This window comes from Anolis carolinensis, chromosome 5, assembly GCF_035594765.1.
Source record: "Anolis carolinensis isolate JA03-04 chromosome 5, rAnoCar3.1.pri, whole genome shotgun sequence".
In the NCBI taxonomy this organism is placed as follows: Eukaryota; Metazoa; Chordata; class Lepidosauria; order Squamata; family Dactyloidae; genus Anolis; species Anolis carolinensis.
Genome location: NC_085845.1, coordinates 196,889,736 through 196,905,559, shown reverse-complemented (window position 1 = coordinate 196,905,559; position 15,824 = coordinate 196,889,736). Strand labels below are relative to the sequence as shown.

At 40.2% G+C, this 15,824-nt stretch overlaps 2 protein-coding genes across 5 annotated transcripts in view; both read left to right on the top strand.

Annotated features, from left to right (window-relative positions):
- The first annotated feature begins 34 nt into the window (after positions 1–34).
- Positions 35–7,986, top strand: atp5f1c (ATP synthase F1 subunit gamma). 3 transcript variants are annotated; one of them, XM_008110250.3, is made up of 10 exons: positions 35–174; positions 1,099–1,133; positions 1,660–1,791; positions 2,435–2,639; positions 3,558–3,701; positions 4,013–4,077; positions 4,904–5,059; positions 6,086–6,182; positions 7,369–7,415; positions 7,837–7,986. In XM_008110250.3, exons 1-9 carry the CDS (start codon positions 110–112, stop codon positions 7,373–7,375), a joined length of 906 nt encoding a protein of 301 aa, XP_008108457.1. In that variant the 5' UTR covers positions 35–109; the 3' UTR covers positions 7,376–7,415; positions 7,837–7,986. The 3 variants fall into 3 exon arrangements, with proteins under 3 accessions (XP_008108457.1, XP_008108458.1, XP_003220778.1); XM_008110251.3 differs by lacking the exon at positions 7,369–7,415; XM_003220730.4 differs by lacking the exons at positions 7,369–7,415; positions 7,837–7,986 and having other exon boundaries at positions 6,086–6,186.
- Positions 7,987–14,528: 6,542 nt separating this feature from the next.
- taf3 (TATA-box binding protein associated factor 3) overlaps positions 14,529–15,824 on the top strand; it is a 133,627-nt gene continuing 132,331 nt past the window's right edge. For both annotated transcript variants that reach the window (XM_016993529.2, XM_003220720.4), the window contains exon 1: positions 14,529–14,822. In XM_016993529.2, coding sequence (XP_016849018.2) covers positions 14,657–14,822 — 166 coding nt within the window. In that variant the 5' untranslated portion in view covers positions 14,529–14,656. The remainder of the gene's footprint in view (positions 14,823–15,824) is intronic.

The window sequence follows — 15,824 nt, the reverse complement described above, 5'->3', positions numbered from 1 at the left end:
TGCCGCGCATGCGCAGTGCGGAGGCTCTGACCTTCAGCAGCCAGGGCCGGCGGGCAGCTCGTGAAGAAGGCCGCAAGGAAAGAAAGAAGGCCCCGCCGCCTTTGGAGCCATGATGCTGTCCCGAGGAGCCGCCCTGGTCGGCGGATCTGCCGCCGCCTTGACTCAGCCGCAATGGTACTCATTCTGGGCTACGGGAAGGGGGCATCTGTCATGGAGAATTCATGCAGTTGGACACCAGGGTTGTTGTGCATTTTCCGGGCTGTATGGCCATGCTCCAGAAGCATTCTCTCCTGACGTTTCGCCCACAACTATGGCAGCCATCCTCAAAGGTTGAGAGGTCTGTTGGAAAAACTATGCAAGGGAAGTTTCTATAAGAACTCTTGTCTGTTTGAGGCAAGTGTGAATGTTGCATTTGACCACCTTAATTAACATTGAATGACCTTGTAGCCTTAAAGTCTGGCTACTTCCTGCCTGAAGGAATCCTTTGTTAGCTGGCCCTGATTGATTCCTGACTTAAAATTCCTCTGTTCTGATTTTAGAAAGGAGGAAACCATGAGAATAAACAAAATCTGGCTACCAGCATTTAAAAAACTCTAAAATCAGAATGGTAAATAAAGAACAACACTCTGAAAACAGAGGAATTACAGACATGAATCAATCAAAGGCAGCTGACACCTGAGAACAAAGGATTCCCCCAGGCAGGAATGAAGCTTGCAAGGCCATTAATGCTAATCAAGGTGATTAATCACAACATTCACATTGGCCTCCAACAGACAAGAGTTCTTTCTCCTGTCCTGGACCTTCCACAGATATATAAACCTCCCTTGCTTAGTTTTCCAATATACCTCACAACCTCCGATGATGTCTGCCATAGATGTGGGCAAAACGTCATGAGAGAATACTTCTGGAACATGGCCAGATGTTGGACTAGATAGCTCATGTGGTCTCTTCGAACTCTATTATTTTATGATTTTATGAAATAAGTTGTGTGTGAGAGAAGTATGTATACTTTTCTTTAGGAATGAAGGTGTAGCTTTTCTACCAATAAAGGTAGGGCTTCTAATTACTAATGTGTGCAATATGTGTTTAATTTTTCAGGGTCCAAGTTAGGAATATGGCAACTTTGAAAGACAGTAAGTAATTCTTTCTATTTACTTTTCTGTGGTGGCAAATAAGGGTGGCATTAGTGAATTCTAAAACCTTGACTTCCAAATTCATGTTCAGGGCCTTTCTTGTTTTGGTATCTTGACTTGGAAAGAAAAGAGTCCTTTGAATCTGCACACAGTTGTTCATTTAGCATGGCCTTTTCCTGCTTTACATAGGATTCAGGATTTATCATCTTGTGTTTACACATTTAAGTTCCAATCGTATAGTGTCTTGAAGGATGCCTCAGAGTTACGGGCTAGAAGAAATCTTTTTCTCCATCTTTCAAATGGGATATGTCCCCACAAGCTGCTTCGCAAATCTTGCTAAGAAAAATCGTGATGGGTTTGCCTTAGGGTCTCACTAAGTCTGACATAATTTAAAGACACACTACTGCACTTATTTATTTATTTTTTGACAAAGTAGTGTTTGATGTCTTTGTTATTATCGTACTGTGTTTCCCTCCAAATGTTTGCTTGAAATCTTGCCTCGATTCTCAATTTCTCATCTGTATAGTTACCCGGCGCTTGAAGTCAATCAAGAACATTCAGAAAATCACTAAGTCCATGAAGATGGTTTCAGCAGCGAAGTATGCCAGAGCAGAAAGGGAGTTAAAACCTGCCAGAGTTTATGGAGTGGGAGCTTTGGGTAAGGGAACTTACTGTTTTCTAACCAAGTTGCAATAAACATTTTAAACTTTATTTCTCTGCAAAGAAATTTAATAGAAAGGCAAAAGAAACTAGTATTTCCTGACCAAGAACTGTTTGATACGGTACTTTGACCAGGCTTTTACAGCAGGGTTTCAACATGTATTCAGTAAGGATAATTACACATTACACTGGTTCATAACAGCTCATGTTTTGATGATGTTCAATAGTGAAGTACTGCATTTTAAAATGTACTACTAGTACTAATTGTATTTCTTACCCGCATCTCCTCATTCCTATTTTAAGAAATCAGATAAGATATAATTGTTGCTTCCTCTTATTACTAGAAAGGTTAGGACTTCACTTGCTTTAGAGATTTCACTGGCTTTTATGAATTACTTCTGAGTCTTCCTTTATGACAATAGAATACTGGAAATGTTGAAGTGTAGATGTGGCCTCATCTTCCTCCCACAGCCCCTCCAAATGTATGGCCATGTAGTGGCTGAGGAGACTGAGAAGCATATGTTTATGTTCCTGTAGCCAGATGCACAACAGCAAATGATATCTCAAAAGCTCTGGAAAATAACTTGGTTGTTCATTCAGCTATAAGGAATGGATGAATTGGGTTTTCTTTCTTTTCTTAGCTCTCTATGAAAAAGCAGAAATCAAGGCCCCTGAGGACAAAAAGAAGTACCTTATTATTGGGGTTTCCTCCGACCGTGGTCTGTGCGGTGCTATCCACTCATCTGTTGCTAAGAATATCAAGGCTCAGATCGCCAACCTCACGGATGCGGGTAAAGAAGTCATGGTGGTTGGAGTAGGAGACAAGCTCAGAACCATACTTCAAAGGTATCAGGAGTACTGCCTACCCTGTGTATCGAACACTTACTCTCCATTACTGAGCATTGATCATTTTGTATTAGATTCCAGACTAAAGACCTTTTTTCTGAACATTTTTTCTTAACATCACTTTAACATGTAAAGCAGTGGTACTCACTGAAGGCGCTGAAAGCAAACCCAAAAGCAGCATATATCTGAATTACTGCATGCCTAGAATGGTTCTTTACTGTGAATTTTAATACTGTTTATATTTAATTCTGTTTTAATGTTTGTATATTTATATATTTCAAATTGTGTACTAATGCTTTTATGTTAAGCTGCTTTGAGTCCCCTTCAGGAGAGATAAAGCAGGGTATAAATAAATATAATAATAATACAAAGAACTACAGTTAACTTTTAGAAAATATAACACGAAAGCAGACATAAATACTGCCACATAGCAGAGAGGACAAGATACTGAGTTAATTTACTTAGTTTAGTGGGGATGATTGGCTATAGGAAGGCTAGTGGGATGAGACACAGAAGAGGAAAGGAGTATGAAAAATAGGTTGCTCAGTTGGTTGCAGTAGGTAGGAGAGGCAGTGACAGCAAACGGATTAAATTAAAGCAGAGTTGACTTTTAATTGAATAAAGATTTAGTTTTTCTGTATTTTAAAGCAATATTGTTCTACTTTTCTTCAAAGATTTTAAAATGAAAAAAGACCATTGCTGCCATTTTATATGGGGCAGAGAAAGACATTTGAAGCTAGAATTTATCTCGGGAGGAGAGCTTCATCTTCCCAATAAGAGGCGTTAGCTGCCATATTTTGGCCCAGATATTCTGGACAGTTCTCAGAAGGAGACTTGTACAGAGAGCATAGAAATAAAATAATAAAATGTGGTGTTTTGACCAACGTTCTTAATATAGTGGTTTACTTTTTATTTTAGGACGCATGGCAAAAACTTCCTGTTTAACTTCAAAGAAATTGGAAGAAAGCCTCCCACCTTTGGAGATGCATCAATAATTGCCTTAGAGCTGCTGAATTCTGGCTATGAGTTTGATGAAGGAACTGTCATCTATAATCGGTTCAGGCAAGAGAAACTGGAATTTTTTAAAGAGAAAGATGTGCAATTTTCTTTCAGATCTCTTCAAATATTCCTCTCCTCAGCATTCACTCCAGCATTCCACCCCCCTCTCCCTTTTTTCTCTTATATACATAGTGGATGCATTCTGGGGCTTTGCATGATTATGCAAAGCCACAGCTAACAGTTGGCTCAAGAATACAATAGAATCATGCTAAAAATGATTACAGAAGACATATATTGCCACATGCTGTGGATACAGGTCTTGCAGATATGGCGACGGTATAGCATATCACAAGTCAGCTTTCTTCTTTCCATAGGTCTGTCATTTCCTACAGGACAGATGAGAAGCCAATCTATTCTCTTGAGACTGTTTCGGGTTCTGGTAAGTCCAGAGGAAGCCTTTGGCAAGTTGGCAGTGTTTTTTCTCCCCTAGTTGTTAAAAACTCTTCAGCATCACACCCTTTCAAAGCAGCATACAAGGAAGGAAGGAGAAAACGAAGGGACAGGACAATTTGCAGAACATCTGTGTGTAATAGATTCATGAGAAAATTATTTAGATCATAGGCATTTAGCTGAACAAATGCAGTAGTAGAAAGGACTCTTATGAGTTTTCTTAAATGCCAGAAATGAAGATCCTAAGTTATTTTTAATTGAATGCTTCCACGCCAGTGAGGCTATCACTGAGAAAGCCTTGGTTTATGTGCTTGTCATCTTAGCCTGTATCAATAGAACTACTACAGCAGGATTTCTAAAAAATTCAACAAGATGTAGGCAGTTTTAAAAATCTATTCCCAAACCAATTAAAAGCTTAAGGATGGGCCCTATAATTTTGAACTGAGCCTGAAAATACACTGGTCCTGATTGGCAACTGCTTTAAATGCAGTGTGGCATGATTGAAACAACTCTCCAATTTGTCTTCATTTTGTGCAAATTGAACTTTCCATGTTCAGAAACAGTTGGATGTAAACAGAATTGTACACTTTCAAGAAGAGAAGGTTCAAACTGATGCTGTAGAAATGCTGTAATCTTGGTGAACATAGAAGTTGCGTATAAGATGGAAATCTGTTGGTCTCCTGTTATTTAGAAATTAAAAGTAATCATAAATGTCTTTGAAACTGTGCTTGGTTTCGACTTTTAATATCCTGTACCTGGTATATTCCAAAATTATAATAAATTGGTGTTGTTAATTGTTGCTCTTATTTTTGCAGAAAGCATAAGTGTCTATGATGACATTGATGCAGATGTCCTGCGAAACTATCAGGAATTTACACTGGCAAACATAATTTTCTATTCGCTGAAGGAATCTACCACAAGCGAACAAAGTGCTCGGATGACTGCCATGGACAATGCAAGCAAGAATGCTTGTAAGGAGAAATCCATGGGGTTTGCACTATGCTGTGTTGTGTTGGCAGAATCTTCTAGCTGTAAACAAAAGCGAGAAAGTAGAATTATATATTTAAGATAGTTTTATCTTTTGATATATGACCATGTCACCTTGAAAGTTTGAGTATTGATTTTACAAATGTCACCTACCACCACTGGCCTTGATATCTGCTGATACAAAATGTGTTACTCAAAATGTAACGGGATTGGAAATACCTGTGAAATGTCAGATCTCCATGTCTTCAGATTGAACTCTTACTGATTTGATTATTCGTGGATTTGATTTATATTTTATTTCCAGCAATCTCTTAAGTTCTCTGGTGGAAGTTGATCATAGGGTCACTCTGAAACACCTAGAGATTCTTAGAGTTGTGTTTTCTCAGGTTTAAAATAGCATTTCTTTATTTGTGGTTTTTTTCCACTTCTGTGACGGTTCTGTACATAGGATTGTTTGGTATCTACAGCAGAATAGAGTGCAGCGTAGCCAGTGTTATACATGAGTTTATGTTAAGAAACAAGAGAGGAAAATAGACAGGATAATTTGGCAAAGTTAAAAAGGTAAAAATACTTTTTTTGTTGCTGGGAATACATGTGGGAGAAAAAAGTAGCTAGAGAAAGGAAAGTTATGTAACATTGGCAGAAGAGTCCTTAATGGTTGTGTGTCTCAAGGCAGACAGAAGCCTCATGATGCTTCCTTCTCAAACAAATAAAGTTCTAAAAACTTTTGGGAAGAAAGGAGAAGGAAGCAAAATCCCTTGAATTACATAGATCTTTTTATGTAAGTAGGAGGAGCATAATTTGATCCGACTTGTGGAATAGCTCCAGTTTTTGAATACTCCTAGTAATTTGTGGTTTTCAGAAAATGTAAAGTTAGTTGTATTCAAATCCTTGATACTTTGTAAGTGTAGATAGGCAAGTGATATTTAAATTAAGAGAGCAAGTAGAAATTTTGAATATCTGATGTCTTTCCCATGGTGTCACCTGACATCTTCCTTTTCTCTTGGCAGCTGAGATGATTGACAAGCTGACTCTGACCTTCAATCGCACTCGCCAAGCTGTCATCACCAAGGAACTGATTGAGATCATTTCTGGTGCTGCCGCTCTGTAAGTATTTGTGTGAGAGTCTCCTGTAGACAGACTGGGTTTTGTCTGTGCAGTTTGATCATAAAATAAAATAACAGTTGGGTTACATATGATTTGGCTGTGCTTTAAAAAGGCTAGTGACCAGTGATGCATGGGAACTCATAATTTCTAAACATGCTGCTGCAGCTAATATGCTGAAGCGTTCTGGATATATGCTTTTGTCTGTGCCTTGCTGGACTACTACACCTGATCAAATTGCATCAAAAACACCTATTGGTGAAACTTGGAGACGGAGGCAGGGAAGAAGTAAGAACCTCTCACTGGATCACTTTATCTAATTCAGTGCAGGCTGAACATCCCTTATCTGAAATCCAAAATACTCAGGAGTCCAAAACTGTCAACATGGGTGCTGAGAGAATGAGGTCTTTGCTGCCCGACAGTTCTGTGTACGCACACTTTGTTTTATGCACAAAATTATTTTAAAATATTGTATAAAATTATCTTCAGGCTATGTGTAGAAGGTGTATATAAAGCATCAATACATTCTGTCTTTAGACTTGGGCCCCAAGTGCAAGAAATGACGTACTTACATACAACTATAGATATATAACAACACATTACTGATCCCAAGGATTTTAGATAATGGATGCTCAGCTTGTAGCATTATAATACCCTGTCTTATTTTCAGGGAAACAGGGTAAGAGTAGCTATTCTACACACAAAGAGGGCCAAAACAGCTTGAATTGCTGCTGCTCTCCAATGATGCTTATTCTGAGATATCTTGCCTCTGTACATTGACTGATATCGATTTCAGAATACCTTGGAGCAGTGCACACCACGAATTGATTTTTCACTGCTTGACTGACATGGTCTCAAAAAAAAAGTCAGACTACAGTTTAATTTTGGGCCATACTCTCCACAAAAACAAAAGCATGTCTTCAGTGTATCTCTGAAATATTACCATTTAAGCTGAAGTAAAAATTTAATATGGCAAAGAATGGTTGTGTTTTTAATCAATCCATTACTCCATACATGTCATCTGTTGTTCTGATGTTGCTATTTACTTTTGGCTGGACTGATTCCAATTTGTATTTCTGCTCTGCATCGCATGTTTGTTTAAATCACATCAATGAACTTGGCTTAATTTATGTTGCTTTTGCTTCACTGCATGTTTTCTTCTTTTTGTTTTTTAACAATTTACAAATAGGAACTAAGGGCTAATCAGAAAGTGAGTTTCAAGCAAAGTCCCAACAGGTAAAGTGGTGAAAAAATAGAAAATAAGCTGTCAAAACTTTAGTGACATATATTTGTTTTTGTTCACAAAGGGCTTTTTAGGAACGGCCCGTTTTGCATGAATCTTATACTTTACAATTTTATTTTAGTAGCATCTAGATAATAGTTGGCAAATAAATCGAGCTCTTATAGAGAACTCAGCCACACAGAATGGAGGGCTTGTGTCCTCCGTTTATTATGTATCTACCACAAAGGGTTATATTCATATTAAAATGACTAAAGGGGTGGAATATTAAATAATTAGTAAAAGTATTAAAGTGCTAATTTAGGAATAAAGGGGCTGTTCCAAGATGGTCATCACTTTCAGGAGTAGAAACAAAGTGGTGAAATTATGTCATAACCTATGTTCAGCTTTTCCTTAATGTACTGTTTTTGTTTGTAGGTAAAGAGAAACTCTTCTGGCAGGTGGTTTATCCCACTTCCAACCTAGAGAGGAGGAGTCAACTCTTTGGCCCATAAGCCTGTGAAAAAAATTCAGAGAACACCAACTGTTTATAAACTCTTTATTTCAATAAAACCCTACATGAAAGAATTGGCGTGCTTCTTTGGCTGTGTGACTGTGGAGAGAGCTGGATTGAAATGCAAGTTAACAACAGTGTTCTGGGCTTTGAGACGGTATTAGTGTCTTTATAAAAGGATATTGAAAAATGCTGTAGCAATTTGGCACATTGAAAACAAGAAATTTGTGTGCCATGCAGCAGAAAGTTTTTTCTGTGTTACTTCTTGGAGAAACAAATGGGAGCTGGGCTAAAAGAACATGAAATAACACATCACTCCATTTAATTATGTAAAAACATATGGAGGGCATTTGAAAATACTGTAATCATTTTTTAAAATACCGGATAACCCCCGTATCTGTGGTACCAGTATCCATGGTTTCACTACCCTATGTCTGAAAAAAAAGGTTTTATAGGTCTTCCAGCCCAATTCTATGAATATGCTTCTGCAGGAAGTTGACCATAGAGTGTGCTGGAGGACCTAGAAATGCTAAAGAGGTGTACTTTAGGCATTTGTAGGTCCTCCAGTGTGATTCTATGGTTTTCTTCTGCTGGAAATGTTAATTTCAATAGGTGGTTTTGTGTTCCATAGTAAGTCCAGTAATGTATCCCCTGCAGATCTGGGTTTTTACTGTATGCTAGCATATATACATGCATTGCCCAGATGTTGGTGGGATCGCTGCCCCCTGCTTTCATCCCTTATTTCTCTTTCCCTCCCCTCATAACTTTTCCCCTTTTCTTTCTCTTCCTTCCCTCCTGCCCACAAGGTCTCTTCCAACTCTATGATTCTGTGATTCTTTTTCTTCCCTTCCCTTTCCCCTTTGTCCTTCTCCAGCATGGAGAGGGCCTCACAATGGCAATATGGCTCTCTTTCTGGCTCTTTCCTTCCTCCCTTCCTCTCATACACATGTCTCCTTTGTTTCCCAGGGACATCACAGGGGGGACACTTCACCTAGCAACAGCCTTTGTGGTACAAAACAGACAGATAAACAAACAAACATACTTTGACTTTTATATAGAGAGATAACTGATAGTAATTAGTCCAGTATTCTTGAAGTAATCAAAGGATTACCTGGTAAAATAATTTGTCTGCTTTGTCTTGCCATGGACTAAGTCTCTCGCCTTCCCTTATTCTCAGTGTGCTTGTTTTGTGCGCATAAGGAATTCTGCTACAGGAAAAGCTTTTGTAGGTAAGGTAAAACACCCACATCAACATTTGTGATAGAGCCCACCACAAGATTTATTTTTTTTATTTTTTTTGTCGTGTCAGGAGCAACTTGAGTCGCTTCTGAAGTGAGAGAATTGGCCGTCTGCAAGGACGTTGCCCAGGGGACGCCCGGATGTTTTTGATGTTTTTACCATCCTTGTGGGAGGCTTCTCTCATGTCCCCGCATGGAGCTGGAGCTGATAGAGGGAGCTCAACCGCACTCTCCCCAGGTGGGATTCGAACCTGGCAGCTTTCAGGTCAGCAACCTAACCTTCAAGTCACTTAGTCCACTACGCCATCTGGGGGCTCCATTTATTTATTTACTTACTGTATTTATATACAGTAGAGTCTCATTTATCCAACCTTTGCTCATCCAATGTTCTGTATTATCCAACGCAGTCTGCCTCCCGCCAGGATCCACAGTTGTTTGTCTAGGCAAGCAAGGATCACAATTTTTAAAAAAATCTTCACAGGACTGAACTTTTTACGGATTTAACTTCTGACAGTGTTGTTACTGTAAGTTCATTTTATGCAATTCTATATTTGTAGTCAATTTTTAGTAGTCAATGTTTTCAATACATTGTGGTGTTTTGGTGCTAAATTCATAAATACAGTAATTTCTACATAACGTTACCATGCATTGAACTGATTTTTCTTTCAGTTTGTTGTAAAAATGATGTTTTGGTGCTTAATTTGTAAAATCATAACGCAATTTGATGTTTAATAGGCTTTACCTTAATTCCTCCTTACTAGCCAACATTTTCGCTTATCCAACGTTCTGCCAGCCCGTTTATGTTGGATAAGCAAGACTCTACTATACTACTTTTCTCACCCCAGGGGAGACTCAGCCGTTTACAGCATAATAATGGCAAAATTCAATGCCTAGCATACATACATACATATTTATTTATCCTGCCTTTCTCAACCCAGAAGGGGACTCACGTAGGCAACTATTCAATGCCTTAAAACAATGTACAGTTTAAATAGATATAAAAAGAAAATTGTAAAATACATTAGAACAATTAAAATATTTAAAACAATACATACACAAACATGTAATCCAAAAGCGTATAAAACCAAATCAAAATCTAAACAAGAAACAGATAACTATGTATTAAAATCAATAAGGCCAATAAACAATGTACCACTTCTCTAAATGCCAGGCATTTTAAAGACACTGCTCTATTGGCTAAAGTAGGACTAATTCCTCAGTGTATCAGTATGCTTGCTTCTGTCATTAATTAAAACCAATTGGAGAGATTACTCTCCCGCCTCCCTTTGCCCCAAACTTGGACTCCAAGCCTCATTCAGTCTGGAAGGGGAATTGTTCTAGCCCTGGCATGCTTCACAATGGGACAAATGCCCAGCTTCTTCACTAGCTTGGAGAAGAAAGGCAATTGCCGGTAGTTACTGATAGCTAACGCAAGAGCAAGCGGAGGGAGGAATTTTGGCGAACTCCTGGCTCTTTTAATATAATTTTTTTAAAATACAAGCATTCATGAGAAATTAAAACACTTTCTTGAGAAGGAATTGGATCCTCTTAAATGCCAAAGCTTCCTAACACTGCTCCTTTTCTGTTCAGCATGCTCATGTTCTTTCAACTGAAGCTCTCATGAGTTAAAGCTTGATATTTCTATTAGCCTCAGGCTACAAGAAAAAATGCTTTTATTAGTTCAGGAATAGGCAAACTTTGGCTCTCCAGGTGTTTTGGACTTCAACTCCCACAATTCCTAACAGCCTGGAGGGCCCAAGTTTGCCCATGCCTATGTTGGTTAATTGAGCACTATGCAACCTAGATATGATTTTTTTTTTTTCATGTCAGGAGTGACTTTAGAAACTAGCATCACCCTAGAAGTTTTAATCTGAAAATATTAGAGAACAAGCTTTTAGAGAAGAGTAAAAAAACCCATTAAAGCAAAATCTCTTGTAATATACAGCCAAATATAATTTTGCTAGGCAATGGTTTCAGTTGTTAGACTGAATACCCGGCAATCTGATCTGTCAGGAAAACATTTCCCTTTGCATAAAAACAGCAGAGCTTTTGAAGTGTTTTTATTTCAGTGCCCAAAAAATACTCTCCTATAAAACAACTTGTTTCATATAAAGAGAAAAAATGAATTAGACTGTGTTGTCGAAGGCTTCCATGGCTGGAATCACTGGGTTTCTGTGAGTTTTCCAGGCTGTATGGCCATGTTCTATCTACAGACTTAGATATGATAAAAGGGCAGGAGATGTTGGCTGGGGGTCTATGGGAGTTGTAGTCCAACACATCTTGGGGTCTACGGGTTACCGTATATGGAAATGGGAGCTACCAAACCATTGCAGGTTCTCTGCAGCCCTGAAATATATTACACCATGTTACAAAATTTGAAAAAAAATCTGTTCCTGTTTTGGAAGTGTTATTTCCTGTTTAATTGTGGGATCCTTACTTTGAAAGATATTCTTCTACTCAAGAAACTTCGTTTTTGTGGCACAAACTAGGTTAAATAGGTTGAGACCCATGGAAAAAACTATAGCAGAATGTGCACAGAAAATGAAGTTTTTGCAGTTTCATAAACTTTCCCCATGTTTTTGATGACAGAACCAATTAAGAAATGACATTTATAATGCAGGAAAAAAAATCGTGTTGCATAGTATTTGTATAAGTTAATACATCAAGCCTTATTATACAGACACGTAGGCAATTGGGTTGTGAGTTTTCCGGGTTCTGTGGCCATGTTCTGGAAGCATTCTCTCCTGACATTTCGCCACATCTATGGCCAGGCATCCTTAGAGGTTGTGAGATACTGTATATTGGGAACTAAGCATGCGAGGTTTATATATCTGTGGAAGGTTCAGCATGGGGGAAAGAACTCTTTGTCTTTTGGAGGCCAGTTTGAATGTTTCAATAATCACCTTGATTAGCATTAATGGCCTTGCCAGCTTCAAGGCCTGGCTGCTTCCTGTCTAGGGGAATCCTTTGTTGGGTGGTGTTAGCTGGCCCTGATTGATTCAAGTCTGGAATTTCCCTGTTTTCTATTTATTTACTGTCCTGATTTTAGAGTTTTTAAAATCGTGGTAGCCAGATTTTGTTCATTTCATGGTGTCCTCCTTTCTGTTGAAATTGTCCACGTTTGTGGATTTCAGTTGCTTCTCTGTGTAGTCTGACATGGTGTTTGTGAGAGCGGTCCAGCATTGCTGTGTACATAGGCAATTAATATGCAATTTCCTATTTGTGGACATCATGTTCTATAAGATATCTTTGTGGCTGGTATTCTGTTAGTGTACATGTACATGTGGATCTCACACCCACATATGTCCCTTTATGACCATGGCAAACTGTTCATATAATAAAAGGAATATCCTTATTGAAGAAGAACATTTTATTGATTAGTCCTTAGGCCATATCAAAGTACCAAGCCAAACAACCAGGCTTGAAAAGACCTGATTACATTCTATACAAAAATTAGATAAAACACTTGTAACAATACAATAAATAAGTATGATAAAACTGAATGTATACATCATATTTCATTGTCACCCCTACAATTTACCACAATCAGCCCCACATATGTGGATCTCAACGCATTGTTTTGCTCAAATACAGAGCTGTTTTATATGTTATTTTTGGATCTTGACCGCACATAAAATACGTTGTTCTGATGTGCGATTCCCAATGCATTGTCCGTTTGATATATGGACCAAGGAACAAATCTCTCACTTTCTGACACAGTTTACAGTCAAATAATATATGTGCTAAATCCTCAATATCCTTATTGTTCTTATTATTTATTCATTTCTATCCCGCTTTTCTCCCGTGGGTGGGATTCAAAGCGGCGTACAACATATAAAATTCATACAAATACATCTGACAACAATACATAATCAGTTAAAACATCATATCTATATATATAAAAGGGTAATGAAATTTCGGCCGAGGACAAAACAACAAAATGACACATCCCAGAAACACTAAACTTGGCAGCACAATCCCTCATCCATGCCTCTACGTTCATACAACAAAAAGAAAAGAAAAATAAAGTCCTAATTAGAGGGAGAGGAATAATTGTTTTTATCCAATTGCTGCCAGTTAGAAGGCTAAGCTCCGCCTACTTGGTCTCCTAGCAACCCACTCAGCCCAGGGGACAGGCAGTTAGGCCTCATTTAGGCCTCTTCCACACTACCTATAAAATACAGATTATCTGATTTTAACTGGATTATATGGCAGTGTAAACTCAAGGCCCTTCCACACAGCTATATAACCCATTTATAATAGACTTAATGTCAGGAGAAAACCTTTACCCTTTACCTTAACTACCACCAATTCCTCAATACTTTATTTCCCATACCACCATACTTTGCCACAGCAACGCGTGGCCGGGCAAAGCTAGTTCTGATATAAAAACCCTATTAACATATCAAATAAAACAATTAAAGAACTTACAGCACGCACCATTTAAAGAGATCCAAAACCTCCGGCCACTGAAGTTATTTGCCAAGTATTATCAACGTATTTATCAGACTGGCAGTACCTATTATCATTTGTCTGGTAAGGCCTGGCTCCACAAAAAGGTTTTAATCCTACAAAAAGGGAGCGTCTACACTGTAGAATTAAGGCAGTTTGACAGCACTTGAACTGCCATGGCTCAACATGTACATGTGGAGCATACACACACATGTCCCTTTGTGACCATGACAAACTGCTCATACAATAAAAGGAATATCCGCCGAAAGGGGCGCGTCTACACTGTAGAATTAATGCAGTTTGAGACCACTTTGGCCTGCCATATCTCAACATGTACATATGGATCACAAAAACACATGCCCCCTTTTGAGCATGGCAAACTACTCATACGATAAAAAGAATGTTCATAGAAAGAGATGCGTCTACACACTAGAATTAATGCAGTTTGACACCACTTGCCTCAGTAGAATCCTGGGAGTTGCAGTTGGTGAGGCACCAGCAGGAGAAAAACTTTGGCAGGCAAGGGCAAACTTGGGCCCTCCTGGTGTTTGGACTCCAACTCCCACAATTCCTAACAGCCTACGGGCTGTTAGGAATTGTGGGAGTTAGAGTCCAAACACCAGGAGGGCCCAAGTTTGCCCATGCCTGTTGTAAAGCTACAAATTTGCCATGGCAGTTCTAGTAAAGTCAGAAGGCATACAATTATACAGCGTCAGTGAATCCCAGCTCAAGACTTCAAATCCCAGGAGCCTCTGCTGCCTTGGACAATGAGAAAGGATTCTGGGAATCGAAGTCCAAAACACTTAGTGTTTCCCGCTCTGTCGCTTCTGTTCTGCCTCCAAGGCTGGATAGTGGATGGCGGAGCGATCGATGGCAAGCGCCTGCCTGGAGGGCCCCTTATCGACTCGCTCTGGGCTCGGCGGGAGCTGCCTGCCGGCTGCCAAGCGAGCCCAAGATGGCGGCGGCAGTGGCGGCGGGAGAAGCGGACGCCGAGGCGACGGCTCTCCGTCCTGTGAGGCCCAGGAGGCCGCAGTAAGGGCGGGCCTCGGGGAGGATGAGCGAGAGCTACTCGCGGTGGCTGCTGCGGGTGTCGGTGGCGCAGGTCTGCCAGGCCCTGGGCTGGGACTCCGTGCAGCTCTCCGCCTGCGACCTCCTCACCGACGTGCTCCAGCGCTACCTCCACGCCCTCGGACGCGGATGCCGGCGCTACTGCGAGCTCTGTGAGTGGGAGACGGGCCTTGGGGAGAGGCATAGGGTTGCCATGGAGATGGGTAGAAGGCATGGGGAAGGAGGGCCTTGGGGTTGTCATAGTGACAGATAGAGGGAATGGAGAGGGAGAGTCATAGTGTTGACATAAAGATGAGTAGAGGACATGGAGAAAGAGGGCCTTGGTGTTGTCATTGTCACAGAGGGAATGTAGAGGGAGACTCATAGTGTTGTCATTGAGATGGGTAGAGGGAGTGGAAAAGGAGGGCCTTGGTGTTGTCATAGTCACAGAGGCAGAGTCATAGGGTTGCTATCGACATGGTAGAGGACATGGAGAAGGTGGGCTTTGGGCTTATTATAGTGACATATAGAGGGAATGGAGAGGGAGAGCCAGGAGATGCCATAAAAGGTAAAAGTAAAGGTTTCCCCTGACATTAAGTCCAGTCGTGGATAAAATAATCAAGGTCCTGGAGAACAAGCCCTATGAGGAGTGGCTTAGAGCTGGGCATGTTTAGCCTGCAGAAGAGATGGCTGAGAGTAGACATGATAAGGTAAAGGTTTCCCCTGACATTAAGTCCAGTCGTGAATAAAATAATCAAAGGTCTGGAGAACAAGCCCTATGAGGAGCGGCTTAAAGAGCTGGGCATATTTAGCCTGCAGAAGAGATGGCTGAGAGTAGACAAGGTAAAGGTTTTCCCCTGACGTTAAGTCCAGGCATGTCTGACTCTGGGGGTTGGTGCTCATCTCCATTTCTAAGCCGAAGAGCCAGCGTTGTCCATAGACACCTCCAAGGTCATGTGGCCAGCATGACTGCATGGAGCGCCGTTACCTTCCCGCCGTTACCTATTGATCTACTCACATTTGCATGTTTTCTAACTGCTAGGTTGGCAGGAGCTGGAACAGCGGGCGCTCATTCCGCTCCCGGGATTTGATCCTGGAATCTTTTGGTCCGCAAGTTCAGCAGCTCAGCGCTTTAACACACTGTGCCACCAGGGGCCTCTCAGGGGATGCCATAC

What these genes read in the sequence shown, in the direction of transcription:
- atp5f1c (XM_008110250.3), top strand. Translation starts at nt 110, where the DNA reads ATGATGCTGTCCCGAGGAGCCGCCCTGGTCGGCGGATCTGCCGCCGCC. An exon ending in TTATGGAGTGGGAGCTTTGG is followed by an intron (nt 1,792 to 2,434) that starts GTAAGGGAACTT and finishes TTCTTTTCTTAG; the next exon opens with CTCTCTATGAAAAAGCAGAA. An exon ending in CTCAGAACCATACTTCAAAG is followed by an intron (nt 2,640 to 3,557) that starts GTATCAGGAGTA and finishes TTTTTATTTTAG; the next exon opens with GACGCATGGCAAAAACTTCC.